At 46.2% G+C, this 21149-nt stretch overlaps 1 protein-coding gene and 1 long non-coding RNA gene across 5 annotated transcripts; one reads left to right on the top strand and one right to left on the bottom strand.

Annotated features, from left to right (window-relative positions):
- Positions 1 to 268: 268 nt before the first annotated feature.
- Positions 269 to 11897, bottom strand: BRD2 (bromodomain containing 2). Of its 3 annotated transcripts, none has more exons than XM_037052703.1 (13): positions 11806 to 11897; positions 8094 to 9404; positions 6134 to 6437; positions 5396 to 5533; positions 4769 to 4907; positions 4475 to 4689; positions 4008 to 4382; positions 3380 to 3508; positions 2938 to 3177; positions 2324 to 2589; positions 1456 to 1760; positions 1133 to 1255; positions 269 to 1029 (listed from the first exon to the last, which is right to left on the bottom strand). In XM_037052703.1, exons 2-13 carry the CDS (start codon positions 8120 to 8122, stop codon positions 893 to 895), a joined length of 2400 nt encoding a protein of 799 aa, XP_036908598.1. In that variant the 5' UTR covers positions 8123 to 9404; positions 11806 to 11897; the 3' UTR covers positions 269 to 892. The 3 variants fall into 3 exon arrangements, with proteins under 3 accessions (XP_036908598.1, XP_036908599.1, XP_036908600.1); XM_037052704.1 differs by lacking the exon at positions 11806 to 11897 and adding an exon at positions 11498 to 11570; XM_037052705.1 differs by lacking the exons at positions 8094 to 9404; positions 11806 to 11897 and adding an exon at positions 5792 to 5883 and having other exon boundaries at positions 6134 to 6226.
- Positions 11898 to 12058: 161 nt separating this feature from the next.
- LOC118991473 (uncharacterized) lies at positions 12059 to 17747 on the top strand. Of its 2 annotated transcripts, none has more exons than XR_005067422.1 (3): positions 12059 to 12689; positions 14717 to 14802; positions 17658 to 17747. It is a non-coding gene; the product is annotated as an uncharacterized LOC118991473 (long non-coding RNA). The 2 variants fall into 2 exon arrangements; XR_005067421.1 differs by having other exon boundaries at positions 17496 to 17747.
- Positions 17748 to 21149: the final 3402 nt, after the last annotated feature.

Genomic DNA, 21149 nt, shown 5'->3' with positions numbered 1-21149 from the left:
TTGATTCCCAGTCAGGGAATATGCCTGGGTTGCAGGCCAGGTCCCTGGTTGCGGACACATGAAAGGCAACTACACATTGATGTTTCTTTCCCATGCTTTCTCCTTCCCTTCCCCTCGCTCTAAAAATAAATAAATAAAATATTTTTTTAAAATTAAGGCAATCCAACTACAGGATGGCTCTGCCTTTTTCTCCCCTCAAAAATTTCAAACAGTTCCACCATGTTTTTTTAAAAGCACCACAAAAACAAATGTTAAGGTAACTCAAAACTTGAATAATACTTTCTTTATTTACAAGTTAGAATCAACAGACAATCCTGGGGGCCAAATGGGGAGATGACAGAAACCCCCAGGGGCCCCAAATTGAGAAAAAGGAAAAACAGAGTAGAAAAATGTCAACGTAAAAAATGAGCTCCACCTTCTTCCCTCTCCATAGAGGCCGAGAATGATCAAGTCTCCACAACCCTCAGCCTTACCTAGCTTAAAATAAATTAGTATCAACCAACCTCAAAACTGGGCCTTTACAAATGAACAGGGCAGTGATGGCCTCAGGTTACCCCTCATCAGGGTCTGCCCACTAATACCATCCACCTGCCTTGTCCCAGACATTTTGAATGGGTTTTATGCCCAAGAGGTCACTCTCTATGGGGCTGGGAACTCAATCTTGTTTTGTCCATTATGTCCCTCCTTCAATAAATGACCCTACATCCCTCCCCCGCACAGAGCCAGCTCTCCTACAGTGGGGGGAGGGGTGAGATGAGGAAGCCTCCTACAATGGGGAGAGGGGGTGAGATGAGGAAGTGGCACAGCAAAGGGAGAAGGGGTGGGGCAGGGTGGTCTAAGGGTCCGGTCCTGCGGAGCCTCCTGCCCGATCTGGCCTGGCCGCTTAGCCCGCTTAGCCCGAGTCTGAATCACTGGTGTCTGAAGAGGAGGAAGATGAAGAGGAGGAGCTGGAGTCTGAACTGGAGCTGGAAGCGCTGAGTCGTGATACTGCAACTTGTTGAGCAGACAAGGACTCCGTTTTTTCACTAGCTGCAGAACAGAGTTAAAGGTTAAAGGTGTAGAGTGTGATCTCTACTTAACACAAGGCAGTCAGCAAATGCAGTGAACTCGCAGTGGTATACATGATACTCACCTTTCTTGGGGGGCTTTTTGGTGGAATTGAGCTGCCCACTAACATCTTGTAACCGCTTTTCTAGTTCACGCTTCTTCTCCAAAGCAAGTTCCTCCTTTGTCTTTCCCACAGGTTTTTTAATGGCTAAAGAAAAGAATTGTAACAGGACTAAGATTCCTGTAAATGTCATAGTTTTATTACACCTGGGTCTTGCCAAGTTCCTTTCTTGAACTTGAATGCCACCCTGGAAGCTGACAGTCACATGAGCACTGCATACCCTACTATCCCCTTTCTAAATTGTCCTCAGAATCTCACAAAGATCGGTGGACCTCATTTATACTCACTGTAGGGCTTCCGAGGTTTCTTTCGAAGACAGGAAAGGACGTAGCGCTCAAGCTCTCTAAGTGTGGATGGCTTCAGAGTTTCAAAATCAATCTCAATCTCTTCTGGGTTTGAGTCACGTAAAGAGGGCTCTCTGGCTTGGATTATGTGCACAACTCGACCTAGCTTCTCCCCAGGTAATTTGTTGATGTCCAGGCTCAATTGCCGCTTCTCATCGTAACTCATGGGCCTACTTTCTTCCTCCTCCTCTGAATCATAGCCTGTAGGCAGGGTAGGGGGGGCCATCTTTGTGGTCTTTTTGGGCAATCTATGGACAAAAAAAACCTCTCAATTAAAGAAGCATCCTTAACCTCTCCCAACATGTTCCCACTGTTCAATAATTTGGATTTCCTGCTGGGCGTGCAGTTTGTTTTCCATTAAGAAAAATTAGTGAGCCAGAGCCAGGATACTACAGTAGGGGATGCCAAACATTTAACTTTATTTTGGGCTTTGAGAACTGGATATAGACATGAGTACATCTTTTTGTTCCCCAAAGCACTGTTAACCCACCCCACCATGGAAAACAGGAAAAAACAAGTATGTACTCTTTGGTTTATAAAAGGGGGTGATCCAACTATGGTCCTTGGGCCAAAATCTGACCTGCCACTTGTTTTTATAAATGTAGTTTTATTGGAATGCGTATTCATGCTCACATCTTTATTGCCCAGAGCTACTTTCTGAACTGTACTGTCAAAGTTGAGTAGCTTAGAGACCCTTGTGGTCTTCAGACTCAGTGTCTGTCACCTGGCCACTTAAAACATTTGCTGACTCTTGAGCTTAAGAGAAAGTGTTGCAAGGAATGAGAGAAACCATCCTCCCACTACAACTCACTTGGTGCCACTCCCTCCAGAAGGTCCAAAGCCAGGGGGTGCTAATGTGGCGCCACTGCCACCTCCGCTGCCACTTGCTTTCTTGGACTTCTTGGGCTGAGGGAGGCGGGGTGCCCTAGGACACTTGTCATCTTCATCTGCTCCAGCTCGGCCTCGATGCTTCTCAGCCTTCCGTTTTTTCTTTTTCTCTTTTTTTTCTCTCTTCCGCTTGGGCTTGGATATTGGGCCTTGGGACAGGGCAGCCAGTTGCTCATGTACAGCCCGAAGCTGGGGAGGAAAAAGAACCAAGATGTGAAATGGGAAAAACACGTAAAATAGAATAATTTAAAATGACTGAGGAGCCCTGGCTGGGGTAGCTCAGTGGATTGAGCGCGGGTCTGCGAACCAGATGATTGCAGTTCGATTCCCAGTCAGGGCACATGCCTGGGTTGCAGGCCAGTTCCCAGCAGGGGACTCACGAGAGGCAACCATACATTGATATTTCTCTCCTTCTCTCCTTCCCTTCCCCTCTAAAGATAAATAAATAAAATATTTTTTAAAAAATGACTGAGGAAAAAGGGGGGGCAGGTAAGGACAGGGCATGAATGTCTTAGTAAACTAAATTGTGACAAGTACCTGTTCCTGTAGTTCAGCCAAACGATGAGCCCTCTCTTCCTCAGAGTCAGAGCTTTCACTCTCCTCTTCTTCATCTTCTTCATCTTCCTCTTCCTCCGAAGAGCTCTCACTGCTACTTTCCTCACTAGAAGACTCTGAAGACGATTTGGCTAAGCCAGCAGGCAAGGCAGTAGAGACTGGTAGCGGCCCTGGTTCCAGTGGTTCATCTGGCATCTTGGCATAACGAAACTCAAATACATCCTAGAAAGAAAGGCAGACTCAAAACCATGCTGGGGGGGGTGGGGGGTGGGTGGGTAATGCCCTGATTACACCCAGCCACCTGGTAATATGACTCCATTTTACAACTATAAAGATCAAGAGATCCTCATGTTGAAATAATGCAGTGCAGGTGACAAAAATCTCCCCAGATACTTCTTTTCCAAACTCCAACCATGATACTCACCTGTAGCTTTCGTGCCATGGCCACAACATCGTGGTCTGGGGGATTGTATTTGTAGCAGTTGGAGAACATAAGCCGCACATCAGCAGCAAACTCCTGGGCATCCCGGTAATCACGATTCTCCATCTTCCGCTGCAGAAGGAGGCAGCATCAGAAGCTATGTAGGTACGGAGACTCACCATTCCCTGCCAACCCCAGACAGAGCAAGTGCAGCCCTCTCAAAAGCACAGTGGGGATGACTTTAAGGATCTGTGCCCCGAGGTTCAAGTTTGAAGTCAAAGGAATTTGGGTGGGTTGAAGAAAAATCTATGTCTAGAAAAAAAAAATTATTTCTAAGTGATGAGAGGGTCAGCAGCCTCTGTCCTTCACCTCTTAACTCCCTTAACTGAACATTCCCAAACTACATGTAAGTGGTGTTGCTCTGAATACAAAACCCACCATATAGTTTCAAACTCCAGAAATTAGCTGTTAACAAATAGTTGCTCAATTGCCACATTACTATTTTGTAAAAAGAAAATACTAAGAACCAAAGATTGCTGTGTGCCCCTAAGGAGAAGTGACTGATAGCTTTTTTATTGACCCTAAGCTCCAAAACTACCTGAGCACCCCACACACCCCATGCAGTGGATACCTTGACAGTGCTGAGGTCCATGGGGTGCTTAATGATGTCATGATAATCATGCAGGCCAAGAGCAGAAGCATCCACTGGTTTATAGAATGGCCAGGCATAGGCAGCATGCTTCTTAGAAAGTAACTCCTTCAAAATGCCATTGCAATGTTTCAACTGTTCAGATAACTTTCCTTTCTTGGAGCTCTGGTGTTGTTGCTGAGAGTCAGGCAAGTCTTTGCGTGGGGGCTTAATGGGTCGACCACTTTCTCTACGAATAGGGGGAAGCCGTGCTGCCTTAGGCTCAAGGCCCCCAGGGGGGCTAGCTGGGGAACCAGGAGCCAGGATGGCTGTAGGTGTAGGGGTGGTAGTATCTGCTTTCCGCTTTACCCCCTTTTTCTGCAAGACAAGACAGAAAAACCTTTTACCTCAGGTCTACTTCATTCAAGCTTGTCCTCCCCACTGTCCAAAAGAAATCCACAGATCTATACCTTGGCAAGGGGCTGGGCTGGGGGAGCTGCAGAGACAGCAAGGAGCGGGGGTCCGGCAGAATGTAAGGACTTCAGAAGGGGAGAAGAGATGACCGATGGGTGGGGAATGTTGAGAACGGTGGTAGGTATCTCAGGAGGTGGAGTATACAGGGCTGTGTGAGATACAGAAGAGACAGCAGGCACCTGATGGGCACTGGTGATACTGCCTTGGAGTGCTAAAAGAGAAAAAAAAGGTCAGTTTGTCATCTTTTCGTGTCTTTTGGTCTCTATTAGCAAAACTCCCAGTCTTCCTACCTGCCAATTTGGCCCCCTTCTTGTGGCTGTTCTTAGGGACAGTCACCACAAGCTCTTGTTCTTCTTGTGGCATTGATGCCACTTTTTGTAAGAATATCTTTTCCAGAGTTTGTGCCATCAGGACGATATCATCAGTGGGCTACAAAGAAAAAGGTTCAAACACCAGCAAAGGATAAATGATTGTTCTCAAAGGAATTCCTAGCAGGCATCATCACCACTCCCTTAGATGTTTGTCATTGAGTACTAAAAATTACCCTCACTGGGATACTAATTCCCACTTTTCTTTCCCAATTTTATCCCTCAAAATACAACGAAGAAAAAAAATTCAGAAATAGGGGGAGAGAGCTGACAAGGAAAATAGATCCTGCCCTATTCAGATCTCTGGAAATTTCTGACAAACAGGGCCACCATCCTCAAGTATGAAAAGTACTCTACTTAAAATATCTTTAACTCTGGGTTTCTGAAGCCGCTTCATTGAGTATAGTGGTACCCCTTGGAACTCAGATTTTGTAGATCCTAAGTACTGAGAACATCTCCTATAGCAAAAGACTTGGACTTCGTGTAGCCAAAACACATCTTGCAATAAAAGCAGTCTCTCCCCATCTAATGAACAGAGGAAAAACTCACTTTGTTGTAGATGTAACAGTTGGTAAACATGGTATTAAAATCCTGCATGCACTCTGAAGCAGCCCAATAGTAGTTATTTTCAAGTCTCCTCTTAATAGTACCCATGTCCATAGGCTGCTTTATGATTTTGTGATAATCCTAAAAACAAACAAAGCTAAGTCAGAGCCATTGAAATATGCATGCCTGTTTTCCTAGACAATTACTGACCCCAACACACACGCACATATACACCCTGTATTAAAGGGATACGTAAGCCCCCTAAACTGCGGCCCCAGTTAAACTACAGGACAGAAAAAATGGAATAGGATTCTTAACACCCAGCAGGTGGGTGTTTGTCTTTCTCTAACCACCCAACTCCCACCCCACTCTGGAAGGTTTCCCATCCTGTAACATTACCTCTGGGGCTGGCTATCCATAGGCTGCATGAGGGAGAGGAAGAAGCTAAGAATTTTGGCCACCGTGGTCCTCTCCCAACCTGGGGTGGGAATCTGTAAAATGGAGCCAGGGCACAAAAGTTAAGGAAGGACACATGGAGGGCACAACGAGAGATGCCAAGATAGCAAAAGGATGGATCAATCATAAAGGACCATGAATCCAGAAATCTGGTGGTTATCTGCCCTATGGAGAAGGGAGATGGGAAATCCCTAGGGGCCGCAGCACCTATACTAAACAGCCTACCCCCACTCACACACATTCTTGTTTATTCCCACACCTCCCCACTCCAACTTCTCAACTCACCGGCAGACCCAGTTTGACGGCATCCACAGGCTGCCGGAAGGGCCATGCAAACTGATGTTTCCACAGAGCCTTCATCACTACCTTGTGCAGGTATTGCAGCTGGTTGGTAACCCGTCCTGGTTTTTTGGGATTGGATACCTCCGGGGGTGGCGGGTTGGCAGGAGTCAGTTGTAAGGCTGGCACTGAAGCCATCGTAGGACTTTCGAATCCCTCATACAACAAGGACGGCTTTCGAATCCTTTTCCCAGGCGCTGCAGCCTCTGGACCTAGCCCCAGTAACCCTGCATTCCCCTCCCCAGGGAGTCTGTGAAAATAGGGAACAAAATTAAATGTGGGTAACCTTACAAAAAAATAGGGAGAGCACAATTTACACTATACACCCAATAAATCCAGGATTGGGACCTAATCACCAGAGATTTTGTTTTTGTCCCCACTCCCACATTTTAGCACAATTTTCAGAGTCTGAGGGGCTCTGTCATCTTTTTTTTACGTAAGGGGGAAAAAAGCCCCCAAATGGTTTTGTCCCCACTCCCACATTTTTTGTTTCCTTATTTTTACAAAATAGTTTAGACCTATTTAGGTCTCATCCTCTAAAATGTCTGATGGACTCTATTATCTTATCTTTTTATATAGGAAAAAACAGGACATACACTGGTTTTCTTACAGGACATATACTGATGGTTTCTTACAGGACATGTACTGAGAACAGACTTATGAGTACAAGACTTAAGCAAAATGGGGTGGAGCTTAGAAACTCAAGCCCCAAGCTTTTGGAGGACCGCATTTACTAGGGGTTTGGTGATTGCCCATGGTGGTTGGGCCTGAAGAAGAGGAAGCAAAATAGGGAGAATTTCATAAAGTGCTGATGAGACAGCTAGAAATCTATTCGGGCAGAAAAGATCAGCATCCTCCACAAGCTCTGCACAGTTAACTTCAAAGCAGAAAGTGAAATGAAAGTGTAACACACCACCACACCAACTCAAAAATAAAAATAAAATAATTTGACAACCAGCGTTTTTGTGGGACTTCACAGCCTGGAATAACCCAGTTGTCAGCTCCCATACATTTTTTGCCAATCCAGTCGTCTTCCTCCAAGGGACTCAAAAAATAGTTGCTCAGTCAAGGTCATCAAGTTCCCTCCCTAAGAAAAAACTGACACCCCGCCCCTTGCCAAAAAACAACATTCCAACAATAATTGCCCCTGTAGCATCAACTCTGAAGATCAGAGGCCACCAGTGGTTTACATTCTCTACCGCGCTCCTCAGGACCAGGTGTTTCCCAGGTCCGAAAATTAAAATCACTACCCTGATTATCTCATTGTTTACACCTGAAGACAAACAGACTCGAGAATCCTTAGTTCCACTCTCCTGCCTTGCAAGAAACTCGAGGCTCTTAAAAAACGTACCCCCCCCCCCAAACAAAACGCACACCCTGACACAAAACCATTCCAATCACTGACAGAAAGCAGGCGTTTAATGACCTACACACCAGGAACCCACAGGCTAAAACAATAATCCCTCTATCCTACCCTGGGAATTCCCATTGCCAGTCCCTGAAACTGTCACCATGGTGACCCGGTGAGACACTAGATGTGGCCACGAACACCCCAACAAACCGTCGCTCAACACCAGACCCCCTACCGGCAAGACCTGCTGCCCAATCAATGTCGCCTGCCACAGTACATCCTGCCAACCTAGGCCCGACCGACTAGGTGAAGAGTGGGCCGCCGAGGGGAAAATAACGGAGACACTGACCACCCCGTACTCCTTGCTTCCGCAGCATCTGGGAGAGTACCACGATTCCCAAACCGTCGCTCTATCCCCTCCGCCCCACGCCAGAAGTCAACAGCCCAGTACTGAATAGCAACGGCCCAGTGGGTTCTGAATTCCCTCCGAACCCGACGTCCTACACCCCCGTGCCGCAGACCAGCAACGTTCCCTTCCCGCTAGCAGCGACGTACTTGCTGTGGGAAGTCACGTTTTGCAGCATCTTGACGGCGGGGGAACCGGCGCTGCACTCAGCCGCGTAAAGTCCGGGTGGCCTCGGTTCCCCTTATCTCCCCGTCCAGCATAACCCGAGTAATAGGGGGGGCCGCTGCCCTGCCTTCCAGGCGACAACCCCCCCTTCCCACAGGACAGGCACGAAAGCAGTCTCCTCTGCTGCTTCACGGAGAACTCCCGGCAGCTTGGCGCGCTCCACGAGAAGCGGACAGCGAGAAAATGGCGGCGGCCCCAGCAAAGGTGGGCGAGCGAGACGGACTCTTCAAACCCTAGGAAGGACCCCGATCCCAGACACCGTCGACAATATCGCCCGATGTTGGTCTGCAAGGATCCCCTCTTCCTGTGGGGACCATCCGGGGTGGACGAGGTCCCGTTTCGATCTCGATGGAGGCGGATGAACACGGAAAAGTGGTTTAGGGAGCCGCCGCCTCCATCTTTGAAATCCTCTTGAGGGCGGAGTAGAGGGGGTGGACAGATTCCGAGGACTGGGCGGGGCCCGAAAAAGGGGAGCTTCAGGGACTTCTATGGGGTCTGTACTGTCCCCCAGGACCAGTCATAGGCCGAGAGGAAGGCCATTTCCAAGAGGATGGACGTGGATTGTAATGGCGGTCCCGACGACTTGCGAGCTGTCTGTCGGTAAGCAGAATCCTCTCACTCGTCCTAGAGCTTGCTCCACTCCAGCGCGAAATGGCGCCGCCGAGCCCCGCGCTGGTCCTTTATATATTGGCAGGGGGGGAGGAGCTTCGCCGCTCATGCGCTCCACCTTGCTCGAGATTTCCCCCACCCCCTCCATGCGTAAGCTCCCTCGCTCACGCGCTTGAAGTCCAGAGGCAGCAGAGGGAACGCCTCTCCGCGGGAGCATTTTCTATTGGTCGGTTGAAGCCATTATGTCATAAACTTCATTTCCAAAGCGTCAGTCACCAGGCAGAAGAGTGCCGCATTGACCCATAGGGAAGCGACAATCCGCCATTATCACTGAGCCAATTGGCTGCGCTGTGGTTCGGCGACTCCAAGGAAAGAGGGAGGTTGGCAGGTTGCAACACCTTCTCTCCATCTTCCTTTGCAACATAGTCTTCCCAGGCGTGCAGGCCTGGTGCCACTGGCGACTGCCAAATTCGGACAGGTCATGCCATTCGTAGCTCTTCTGCAGGTCAGACTAGCAGGACGGGTGGGGACCGCGTGGGAGTAGCCAACCTCGGCCCGCCAGGGTGTGGCCGTAGGTCGACTGGCGAGTGGTTGTTCTCCACGGCGAGGACGCTGTAGTGAAGAATCTGAAAAGAGGAAGAAGACGCCATCTTAAAAACCACGGCCTGGCACTCGGGCAACAGCTAAGGGATCCAGAACGTTGCAAAGACAGGATCTAACGTCCCTATGTTCCACAATTAAAACCCCCCACAGGCTTTAACGCCTCTAAAATCGTTCCTGTCCTTCTCTAGGTGGAACGACCAAGCGAAAGGCAAAAGCACTCCTCTGAATCTACCTTTGAACCCCCCAAAGCTTCTATCAAGATTACCAAACCTAGAAAACGTTTCAAAAACTTACTCCCCCCAAAGCACATCTCCAACCCCTACCCACTCATGCCTCCTTGTCAATACAAATACCTGCCTTCTCGACAAAATCTCGGCAGTCCTGAAGTGGCAGCAAAATCCGCAAACATACCTATGAAACCCACCTCCCCAAATTTCATTCCGGTGTCTGCCTCAGCTGGAAAAAACAAATCCTGCCAATCAGCGTGAACATCCTCCCCTGCGGAGAGTTCCTACTTTTCCCCACGTTGCCCGTCTCCCCCATCCCAAGGGCATGCCAGCACCCCCCCTTAGGGTCCCTCCACTGTGGGGGCAAAGGGGGCCCCATCCCCCCACCAGGGGCCGGAGTCCTTCCCACCGAGCGGCTGCTCCATCGGTCAGCACCAGGGAGGAGGGCAGGCGGAGGAGGCGGCGGCTGCCGCTCACTAGCCCTCCCCCTCCTTCTATCCCCTTCTCCCCTCCCCCCGCCGCCCCAGGCCGTCCGCCTCCGAGGAGGGGCAGGAGCCATTTTGGGAGCTCAGTTTCGCCCCCTTCCCCCATTCTGGTTATCTGAATACGGTTAGACTACGCTTGAATAAAGAGCCAGAGCCAAGTTCAGCATCTCTAAAGCTATCTCTGGGGCTTCCAGTCCCCTTGAGGGAGCGTAAGTGCCTCCCTCCCATTTCCCTTTTTCTGGATACCAAAGAAAAATACAGTGCAAAACCAGAAAGGAAATTAAAGCAAGCCAACGGATATAAGGGTTCCCTCGCCTCGAAAGGGCTTCTGATAGACCTAGACACTTGAGCTCCTACCACGTCACTCTCCTCTGCAGGAGTTCTTGAGCCCCCCAGCCTCGTTACTCCGTCTAAAATGGCTGTCAATCTCCTCTCTTCACGACCTTCCGAGTTAGGCAAACCCTGGGGTGGGGAGAAATGCGCCCCGGGAAAGCAGATTCACCGCCCCCCTGCCCTCCGCCAGGTAACAGGCCTAAGCTGCGAAAGTATAGGTGGGCCCACTGCTGCAGCAGGGAGGTCAATGACACAGCAACTTTGCAGCAGCCTCCCCCTTCCTCAGTGGCCCAGCCTCCCAAATCTGCTTTTCTCCACTCGGGGCTATACAAGTCTGCACAAAGACCAGCCAAGAAATAAAAATTTAGGGGTCGCGAAAATAATAGGCCTTAGAAAAAGCGAAAGGGCAGCCAGACATTACTCTGGCTTGTTTCCCTGAATTCTGGAAAATCACTGCTCTCCGCTCTCAACCCTCCCTTCCCCCACATGAGTCACACAGGAGGCTACGGCTACTCAGTAATTTGGAAAAGTAACTCTTTCCTCCTTTCCGTTTCCACCCCCGCTGTACACAGGAGAAAACTGGTAGGAATGGGGGAAGGGGAAATGGAGGCCAAACACATCACCCTGGAAAAACTCGAAACCCTGTGAGCCGTGAAATTCTCCTAGGTCCTACGCCTCACTCCTTCCAGTTACAGATGCCCTCCCTGCACCCACCTTGGGCCTGATATCTGCTCCCAAGCAGACCCCGAGTTTTCTGCCTAAGATCCCAACAGGACAACGAAGGCTTATGCAGAAAGGTCAATAGGCCCTGTTCATGTGAATGCACACAATTTCGATAAGTAATTTGAAGCGTAACATCCAACATGCGAGCTCCCTACCGCTGACACAAAGGAAGCACTGAAATGCTTTCTAGAGTCTGTAGAGAAAGGGAGTGGGCACCTGGGAACAATCTCAGTTCGTATCCTAGGCTGCCCACTTTTAACCACTCACACCCACGAGTAGGAACTAGACACCACTTGACCTCACCGCCCCCCCACCATCGGCCGCCAAAATGCCAAAGTGAAACCCTACCTAGCTCCGGGCTTCCGCACCCACCAGCGGATGAAGGGAATTGGCAGGGGTGAGAGCACGCCGCCCCAGTCCCCTTTGCCCTCCTATTGGTATGGAGGACTGAAGTTGGCCATTCCCCTCCCCCATCAGAGGTGTCCTCTCCCGCTTGCTCCTCTTCACGCTCCCATTCACTGGTTGTTAAATACTTGAAGGACAAACCCACCCTCAGGATTTTACTGTGAACCCCAAGAATCTCCCTCCCGGACTCCCCACCACTGGTTAAGCACGTAAATGACTGGCAACATCCCCCACGAAAGGCCCCTTCTTACCTGAGTCCTGGAACCTTCCAAAGGGGATCCAATGTTCCCCTAGGCTTGGTGCGGGGGGAGGGGAGAACGTAATCCGGGGTGTCACCCCCCCACCCCGGAAACTGAAGCAGTTGGGGGAGGGGGCCTAGCCCCCAGCCCCTCCCTTCCCAATGGGGGGGTGGGGAAATCATTTGGGCCGCGCGGCCACGTCAGCAACACCCAGATTGGCTAAATCGGATCACGTGCTAGCTGCTTCTCTCCTCCCCCTCCACGGGGTCTGCACCATTTTCCGAAGATCCTGGGGGGGTCGTACACGCGGGCCAAGGGAACTGCAAGGCCCAAGTCCATTTCCAGAGGCTCAGAGCTCGCTATTACCGCTGCTTCTCTAACCTACGGCTACCTATCCAGACGTCGCCGACCTTGTCCCCGCCCCCCAACGCCTCTCCTCGTGGGTTCTGCGAGGCTGCCGCAGACCGGAAACGTTGCACTGCGCCGACGCAAGGATGCGACCAGCTAGGAGAAGGGGAAAGGAGCGCTGGAGGCTGCGGGAAGAGGAGCAGAGCGCAGGCGTCGGGGCTGGTGCCGCAGCTTCCCCGGCGCCTTCTGGAAGCTCTGGAGGGGTGGGGCGGAAGCGGGCGCGGCGCACTGACCTCCAGTCTCTCTGGCCCCTTCCGCACCTTCCCCAGTGTCCGAGACTTGTCCGGGCGGCCTCAGTCGATTCCTTTTTCCGCAGGTATTAAGTGCACCTGGACCTGTTCTGACTGAGTCCAGCGAAAATGCGAGCCACAGAGCTGTAGTCAGTGAAAGACAATGGGGCCTGGATCTGGAGATGTGAGAGTTTGCAGCGTGAGAGGGACTCGGTCAGTCATGGTACCTGCCGCGAGGAGATGAAGTGCCAATGCAAGGTGTGGGCTTTTTGTTCCACATGTTTGCATTAGGCAGGCTTACAGTCTCTCGTTTCCTCTGAACGTAACTAAACTTCCTTACTTCATTAAAACCTGCTAGTCCTTGGATTCCTCTGCCTTCTACAAAACTTACCGGCCTTCTTATCACTTTTACTTCTTTACTTATCTGTAAAGATAAGTGCTCAACCATTGAAAGTAAAACTCTTAATAGTTTTTCCTAAGGCTTTGCCCATAACTTTCGATCTTGAGTCAATCCCATAAAAATCTAATGTAAGGATGTTACTGTGATTGCTTTGCCGCTCAAAGCAGACCTTTTGCTTGTTCATAGACAGCAATCTCTCCCATTGACCCTGAGTGTAGTTAAAATTTTTAGTCTATATTCCGTAACGCCTTCACTGCCCACTAGTAACAACAGAAATGGGGCATGCCTGTTAACTAGAAATCCTCTCTTATGATTAAGGAAATTCTTTTCTTTTGACCTGGTTGACCTTATCCATTACTCTGAAATTCTTTCATTTTCTACCAATTGGCATTTTTAACTTCTTCATTCTACAAGTTTCCCAGTCAAAAAAAAAAAGGGGAAAGAAAAAAAATACATTGCTTTATCACTATTGTATCCCCATATAGACTCTTATTTACTTCTCAGCTCTCCTGCACAGCCAACACCTTAAATTACCTAAATTTTCACCTCTGCCCCTTTCTTCTACCACTGAAACTGTTCTGCAGATGTCACCAAGGACCTCCTAATTGGCAAGGGCAGGAAGCACTTTTCAGTTCTTACCTTACTTGACCTCTTTGAAGCGTTTGACACTTGATCATGCTTCCTTCCTGAAATTCTCTGCACCCTTGATTTCTGTGACCAGGCTCAGTTTTTTCTCTCCCTGCTTGTCCAGTTGTTCCTTTCTCATCTCCTCGTGGACTCCTTGTTATTCCTACGTGTTGAAGTTTGCCAGGATTTTGCTTCGGTTTACTTGTAGTTTTGTTCATCTTCCCTAAGTAATTTCACTCAATGACTCAAGGCTTCTCAAATATGTACCTTTAGTTCACACAACTCTCCAGAGCTTAACTTGCTACTAAATACTGCCACTTGGATAATCCCCAGATGTTTCAGCCTGTTCAGAATTGATGCAATCTGTATGCATGCAAGACTCACTCGTATATTATCCTGGCTCTTTGTGAATAGCAGCTGTTCAATGACAAAGCCTGGAACCTGGGAGCCTGCTCTTGATTTCTTTTTCTTACAGCTTTATATTTACTAGACTTACCATTTTGTCTCTAAAATATCCACTGACACACTCAGTCCTTATCCTATCACCTGAACTACATCAAGAGCTTCCTGATTTTTCTTCCTGCTAAAGCCGCACTGTTTAATACAGTAGCCAGTAGCCACATGTCACTATTTAAGTTATCATTAAATGCAATTTTAAATTTAGTTCTTCAATTGCAATGGCCACATTTCAAATTCTCACTGCCACATGTAGCTAATGGCTGTCTCATTGGACAGCACACATTATAAAATGTTTACATTACAGAAAGTTTTTTGAACATTGCTGCTCTAGATTTTGTTCTCTGCCTCTGCCGCAGTACTGTTAGGAGTGAGGTTTCCAAAATACAACTCTGGCCTCATGTTACTGTTTAAACCCTGTATTAATTCCTCATTGCCTGGGAGATAAAGTCCAAATTCCTGCACCTGACAGAAAGGTCTGCCTACCTCTTCAGCCTTGATGCTGGCCACTTCATCTCATGCCCTATACTCCAGCTATAATGAACTGTTTCTTAGACACTGTTATACCTTTGTGTTTTATACATACTGCAGTCTAATTGGTTTTCCCCCATCCATTTAAGTCCCCAAAGCATCTGAAACACCTACTCTTGCTTCTGAAATTGAGCTGACTGTGCCTTCCTTGGTGTCCTTATGATTGCACCTTGCACAGTGAATGGAAATTATATGATTGCATGTTTCCTATGAGACTTTGATCTTGAAAATAGGGTCATCTTGGTTTTTTGTTTGTTTGTTTGTTTTTCAGTATATATTCCCAGCTCCTGGCATAGTACCTGGCCGGTATGAGGTACTTGCAAAGTGAACAAAATGTTGAAGGAAATTGATGCTTAAGTAAGTATGTGACTTATGTAGGATCGTAATGTATATGTTTATGGTGTACTGTGCATAGTATTGGGGAAATAATCATAGTAAGACAGTCATTGCTTTCAAATACATATTTGAGACCATTAGGACGGTATGAGGAAAGATAGAAGCAGTACAGCAAAGGTCATTTTTGCAGAGAGCAGTGCAGTCCAGTCTGGCCAGAAGAGAATACAAGCTACAAGAAATAAAGCAGTAGTAGAGGAGACTGGGAGGTAAATTTATTTGAGGCAGTGTGAAGGATTGCTAATGCTATTAAGTTTGGACTCAGTGGGGAGCCACTTGAAGTTTTTGAGCAGTGACTTACTCAAGATTATTTTGTAGGATAGGAACTCTATATTCAAATCCGTAGTAGGTAGCACTATATCTGATAATAAACAAAACGTGAAGAGGGTAAAGGGGGAATAAATGATGAGGGAAGGGGACTTGACTTTGGGTGGCGAACACACAATACAATATACAGATGGTGTATAGAAATGTACACCTGAAACATATAATTTTATTAAACCTTTTCCACCCCAGTAAATTCAGTAAAAAATTTTAAAAACCCACAAAAATGAAAATGTGGGGTTGGAGGGAGATGAGACTGGTGATAGCTAACATTGTTGAGGACTTGAAATTGTTGAGTCAGGCCCTATTGTAAGTCCTTTACATGTATTCACTCTCTTTAATTATAATAACCCTATGATGTAGGTTCTGTCGTTATTACCCTACTTTTCAAATGAAGCAACTGAAGCAAGAGATGTGAAATAATTTGCCCATGGTCATACTATTAGTAAGTGACCAAAGCTGGGCTTCGAACCCAGGCTGTGTGCCCCTGGATGGTATGTTATTTTGGTTGTTAAGCACAACAGGTAGTTTAAGATCTAGGACTGAAGTTGGAGGAAAAAAAGGAGAGGTAGATTTTGGAGTCATCTTTGAGGCACTGTTTGAAGTAGTTGTGCAGGTAAGTGAGATTTATAAGGGAGGAAGTATGGAACAGAATTTAGTTTTGAGTCAAGGATTGGGCTTTGGGTTAGCTCCCCAGGGAGTGAGTATAGGAAGTGGGTGCCCTGGCTGGTGTAGCTTCATGGATTGAGCACCAGCCTGTGAACCAAAGGGTCACTGGTTTGATTCCCAGTCAGGGCACATGCCTGGGTTGTGGGCCAGGTCCCCAGTTGGGGGGTGTGCGAGAGGCAACCACACATCCACATTTCTCTCCCTTTCTTCCTCTTTCCCCCTTTCTCTAAAAATAAATAAATAAAATCTTTTGAAAAAAAAAATAGGAAGTAGAACCAACGAAAGAGCATCAAACAGGAAGGAAAAGCAGAACCACACAATATGAGTAAGGCAGAAAGAGCGGGGTCTAGTGAGGACTTCATGTTTGTTGAATGACTTTTTAAGCTTGTTTGTGCCGTGGATGTCTTTGGCAGTTGGTGGCACCTTTGGGATGTGTCCAACAATGATACTTACAAATGCACAAATAAAATACACAGTTATCAAAATAAATAGTATACTAGAAATGTGTAATAATATACTAATACTATCACACTAGAAATGAGTGATAGTATACTAATGTGTTTTCTTATTAATACAATACATGTGTTTCTCAACTCACATATGAAAATGGTTTACTGTCAGGTCTAACAACTTGCATAATTGTAGAAATATTTTGAGCTGTCTGTATATGTGTTATGAAAATATTGGTGATTTTTATTGATGACGACATAACATTAATACTACAAAGATGTATTTTCTGCATTTATAAAACTAAATTTTAGTTGGTTAGTTGTTATTGAAAATAAGGTGACTTTTTTATTCCATCCATGTTCATGGATTCCTGAATTGTATGGCATGTGGACCGCAGGATAAGAACCCCTGTTCTGACTGGTGAGGAGGTGGGACCCCTGCCCCCCACAGATAGCTGTGGGAGAATGAAGAAAGTGAACAATCAGTAGTTGGTGTGGGGCTCACTCACTGATATTAGCAGTTTCTGTCATCTGGGAGCAGAACTCAAGAGTATAGGGGATCCACACCAAGTAATTCAGACTGAATATAGTAGAAAGGAAGAGGATATTTTGAAGTTTCTTGATTGGGGAAGTGAGAGCTACCTTTGTAGGAATATTTACTTGCAAAGTGAACAAAACACTTTGCAGTGTATACCATGGATTGGCTTTGTAGACACTGGAGGTTGGTCAGCTAGCAACCTTAGCACACATTCATGCATGAGACGAGGAGGAATAAAGTAGTTGCAGCATCAGAACTAACTGCATTCAGAAGAGAACCTAATACTCTGTGGTCCACAAGGTCCCACATGACTTTGCTTTTGCTTGTCTCCATCCTCATCTGCTGTCCTCTCCTACTCACTAATTATGCTCTAGCCGCATTGGTCCTCCCTCACTTCCTGGAAGAAGCCAGTCCGTTTCCTACCTCTTGGTCTGCACGAGCTGCTCCCTCTGTTGGTGTACTCTTCCCACTCTGCCTGACTAACTCCTACTTGCCCTTCAGGTCCCATCTCAATATCAGGAGCTTCCCAACTCCAGCTAGTCTCTTAGGAAATCATATTTTTCCTTCATAGTACCTTTTACAATTTGCTTTAAAAATATTTTATTTATATTTAGAGAGGGGAAGGGAGGAGGAAAGAGAAACATCAATTAGTTACCTCTTGTTCATGCTCCAACCAGGACCAAAGCTGCAACCCACCATGTGCCCTGACCTGGAATTGAACTGGCGACCTTACACTTTGCAGGATGACACCCAACCAACTGAGCCACACTGTTCAGGGCTAAAATGTGCTTTTATAGATTTGCATGTTTACTTGTTTAATGTCTCTTTATTTTCACTAGATTACAAGTTTCACTGTAAGTGGTGTCTGGTGACCAGTATACTTCCAGGTACATAGAAAGTGGTCAATAAATATTTGCTAAATAAATGAATGAACCTTTTTGAGTCGCAGTTCTTGTTTATCTAGTGAGGATAATAAATGCCACTTTTGTAGATCAGTTAAGAGGATTGCTACTCATCGTAATGTAGCTTAAAGGGGAGGATGGTGTGGATATGTAGAGATACCGAGCTAGGAGTGGAGGTAAGTGTGAGGGCTGGGTGACTAGGTTTGATCTCTAAAGTAGGAGGTGGCCGGCACTAGGAAGAAAGTGACAGTTGGACCTACAATGGAATGGGAAGAGTGGTGGTGTGCACAGGGAAGGCAGTAGAGGAGGGAGTTTGTAGAGGAGCTCAGAAACATTCCTGGTAAGATTTACTGTTGAAATCTCTGTTCAAAGGGTCTATCTGTTCTTCTAAGCAGGGGTGTCCAACCTTTTGGCATCTCTGGGCCACACATTAAATACATTGTGACACATAACCACAAAAACTCATGTTTTAAGTAAATTTACAATTTTGTGTTGGGCCACACTCAGCCATCCTGAGCCACATGTGGTCCTTGGGCCGCAGATAAGACACCCCTGCAAAAACTTGAAGGCTTCCAGCCTCTGCTTCAACCCGTTCAGTAAGTAGCAGCCTATTTATTCATCCAATGAGCAGTCACCTGGTGGGCTGCCTTGGTGGATGCTGAGAATATGAAAAAATATGAAGTGATCCCCTTAAGGACTTTGCAGTAGAGGTGAGGTGATTGAAGCAGACATAAATAAAAGGGTATAATAAATTATGGTAATGGCAAGCCAGGGTGCTGTGTTAGCATAATGAAGACATTACTTACTGATCTCTCTATTCAGTCCCGGGAAGGCTTGAGGAGATAAGATTCTGTCTCAAAGAAATACAGAATAGGTTAAATAGGATCCAGATCAAAAGTAAGATAGGGCCAAATATGCATAATAAAAATACCCCTTTAGAAGCACTGGAAAATAAGATTGGAGACAGAGAAACCAGTTATAAGAAAGTTGCTGTAATTCAGGGAACAAACCACTGAGTGAACCATTGGGAATGGAAAGAAAAGGGAGGACAGAATTAAGATCTATTGAAGAGGTAGAATTGATAGGATTTGGTAAACAGTGGGATGAAAAGTTTTGAGAAAGGTGAAGTTATCATGGTTGACTCATTTGTAGCTCAGATAATTGGCTGGACAGTTACTAAATTCTTGAAAATAAGAGTTGGAACATGTTGGGAAGGGAATGTGATGAATTTTGTAAATTTTGAGATGGGAGTTGCATTCAGAGTCATATTCACTAAACTTAAATTTGTCTATTGGAATTTCTTGAACTATCAAGAGGATTTATGAGACAATATAAAATAGAGAACTCAACCAATTTTTCTAAAAAGTGAGAGCACAGTTTGAGAACCATAAGACAATTGCTTTTCATTTAAAACATCTTTTAGGCGTTTTTGAGATAACTGGGGAAAAAACACATTGTGTTAAATGAAGTTAAGCAATTGTTTTTAATGTTTTTGGTGATAGTATAGTTACTGCAAAGAAAAGTTATGTATTATCGGTATCCTTAGAAATATATTTCCACCCTGGCTGGAGTAGCTCAGTAGATTGAGTGCAGGCCTGTGAACCAAACAACCGCAGTTCGATTCCCAATCAGGGCACATGCCTGGGTTGCAGGCCAGTTCCCAGCAGGGGATGCACGAGAGGCAACTGTACATTGATATTTCTCTCCCTCTCTCTTTCCCTTCTTCCCCTCTAAAGATAAATAAATAAAATTAAAGAATTAAAAATAAAATTAGAAGTATATTTCCTTGTGGAATATAATGATAGCATTTGCTTAAAATACTACAGAAAAAGAAGTGTGTACAACAGAATAGTGAAATGGGAAGACTTTCAGAATCTTGAAAATTGTTGAAACTTAAGAGAGTACATAGATGTTTGTTAGGTTCTTCTGTGTATGTTTGAAATTTTTTATAGTAGAATTTTTTAAAATCTCTTAGTCATAAATTGAAAGAAAATCAGTTAGTAGAATATAAGTATTTCTATGCATAAATCAACATTGAATTGTATCATAAGTATATTTGGAGTTTGTGGCAAGATTTGTCACTGACCACAGATCATCAAGTAGGTGACATCACCCAGGCGGTTACTTGGTAAATGCCGCCTGAGTATTAATGCGGATTTTACCCCCTTTTTCTGCCTCAGGTGATCTCATGTAATTGGGATGCCATAAGTTCAGGAGAGCTGTGTTGAGGTGGTTGTTTGGTTTGTGGTGATTCTCCTGTCTCTGTAAGTAGCTCTAATGCACAGAGGTGATATTGTGCCTGGTCACAGCTAACTGATCTGGAGGTACACACCTAATACAAGGTGAGGCATATTAATGGCAACTAACCCCTGGTGCTAGGGCCTTCCTGAGGCTAGCTTATTCCCCTGTAGTTTTGATTTCTTGAGCTCACTCAGTTTTCTTCTAATAAATTGCCATTTTAAAATTTAAGTTAGCCAGAATTGGTTTCTATTGCTTACAACTAAAGTAGCCTTATTAAATATGATAAATTATTGCCGTTATGTAAATGTATTTTATGTTGAAATAAATTAAAAAATAAAAAATAAAATTTTTAAAAAGATTTTATTTATCTTTAGAGGGGAAGGGAAGGACAGAAGGAGAGAAACATCAATATATGGTTGCCTCCTGTGGGAACTGGCCTGCAACCCAGGCATGTGCCCTGACTGGGAATCGAATCGCGATCCTTTGGTTCGCAGGCTCAAGCTCAATCCACTGGGCTACACCAGCCAGGGTGGGATTTTACATTTTTAAATGTTTCAAAAAATTATATTTTGTATCTAAGTTATATGAATTTTAAATGTTAGTGTCCAGAGGTAAAAAGAAGGTTAAGAACAAAACTCCAGGAACACCAATATTTTAAAAAATAGCTGAAAGAAAGTAGTCCAGGAAGGAGACCTAAGGAGAGGCTCAAGAAATGGGAGGAGCAGGAGGACACAGCAGTCTGCTCTTTCATTGGCGCGCTGCCTGGGGCTGCTTTCCAGCCAGGCTGAGTAATGACCAAGACCGAGAGGCCCACGAAGCCTAAACTGTTTACTGTCAGGTCCTTCTCAGAAGAAGTTTGCTGACACCATGTGTGGCTGTGTGCCATATATCTCCTCCCAGCCCAGTGCTTTCACAGATTTTCTACTTTCCTAGGGACCGGAATCTTCCTACCATAGCAACTGACATGGGTTAGTCCACAAAGGGGGGACATTGGGAAAATGTTCTGGCTTTTGGAGTGCAATACAGTGGTTTCCAAACCCTACTCCTGCTCTGGCACCCTGCCTGCCACACACCACCTGCCCCTAACCCCCACTGACACCTCAGAATATCCAGGAGTTCATGAGGTTGCTTTTGTTTGGGGCTGTTACTGCTGTTACTTGCTTTTCTAGAGGGGGTGTGGATTTTGAA

Source organism: Sturnira hondurensis, unplaced genomic scaffold, assembly GCF_014824575.4.
Source record: "Sturnira hondurensis isolate 20B ecotype Veracruz unplaced genomic scaffold, ASM1482457v3 Scaffold0007578, whole genome shotgun sequence".
Classification (NCBI taxonomy): domain Eukaryota; kingdom Metazoa; phylum Chordata; class Mammalia; order Chiroptera; family Phyllostomidae; genus Sturnira; species Sturnira hondurensis.
This window is presented reverse-complemented; position numbering and strand designations above follow the sequence as displayed.

Excerpts from the sequence above, each read along its gene's own strand:
- BRD2 (XM_037052703.1), bottom strand. The coding sequence starts at position 8,122 with ATGCTGCAAAACGTGACTTCCCACAGCAA. Across the intron at positions 4,383-4,474 it reads CAGCCCAGCCCCTTGCCAAG|AAAAAGGGGGTAAAGCGGAA; the intron begins GTATAGATCTGT and ends CTTGTCTTGCAG. Across the intron at positions 3,178-3,379 it reads CCATGGCACGAAAGCTACAG|GATGTATTTGAGTTTCGTTA; the intron begins GTGAGTATCATG and ends CTTTCTTTCTAG.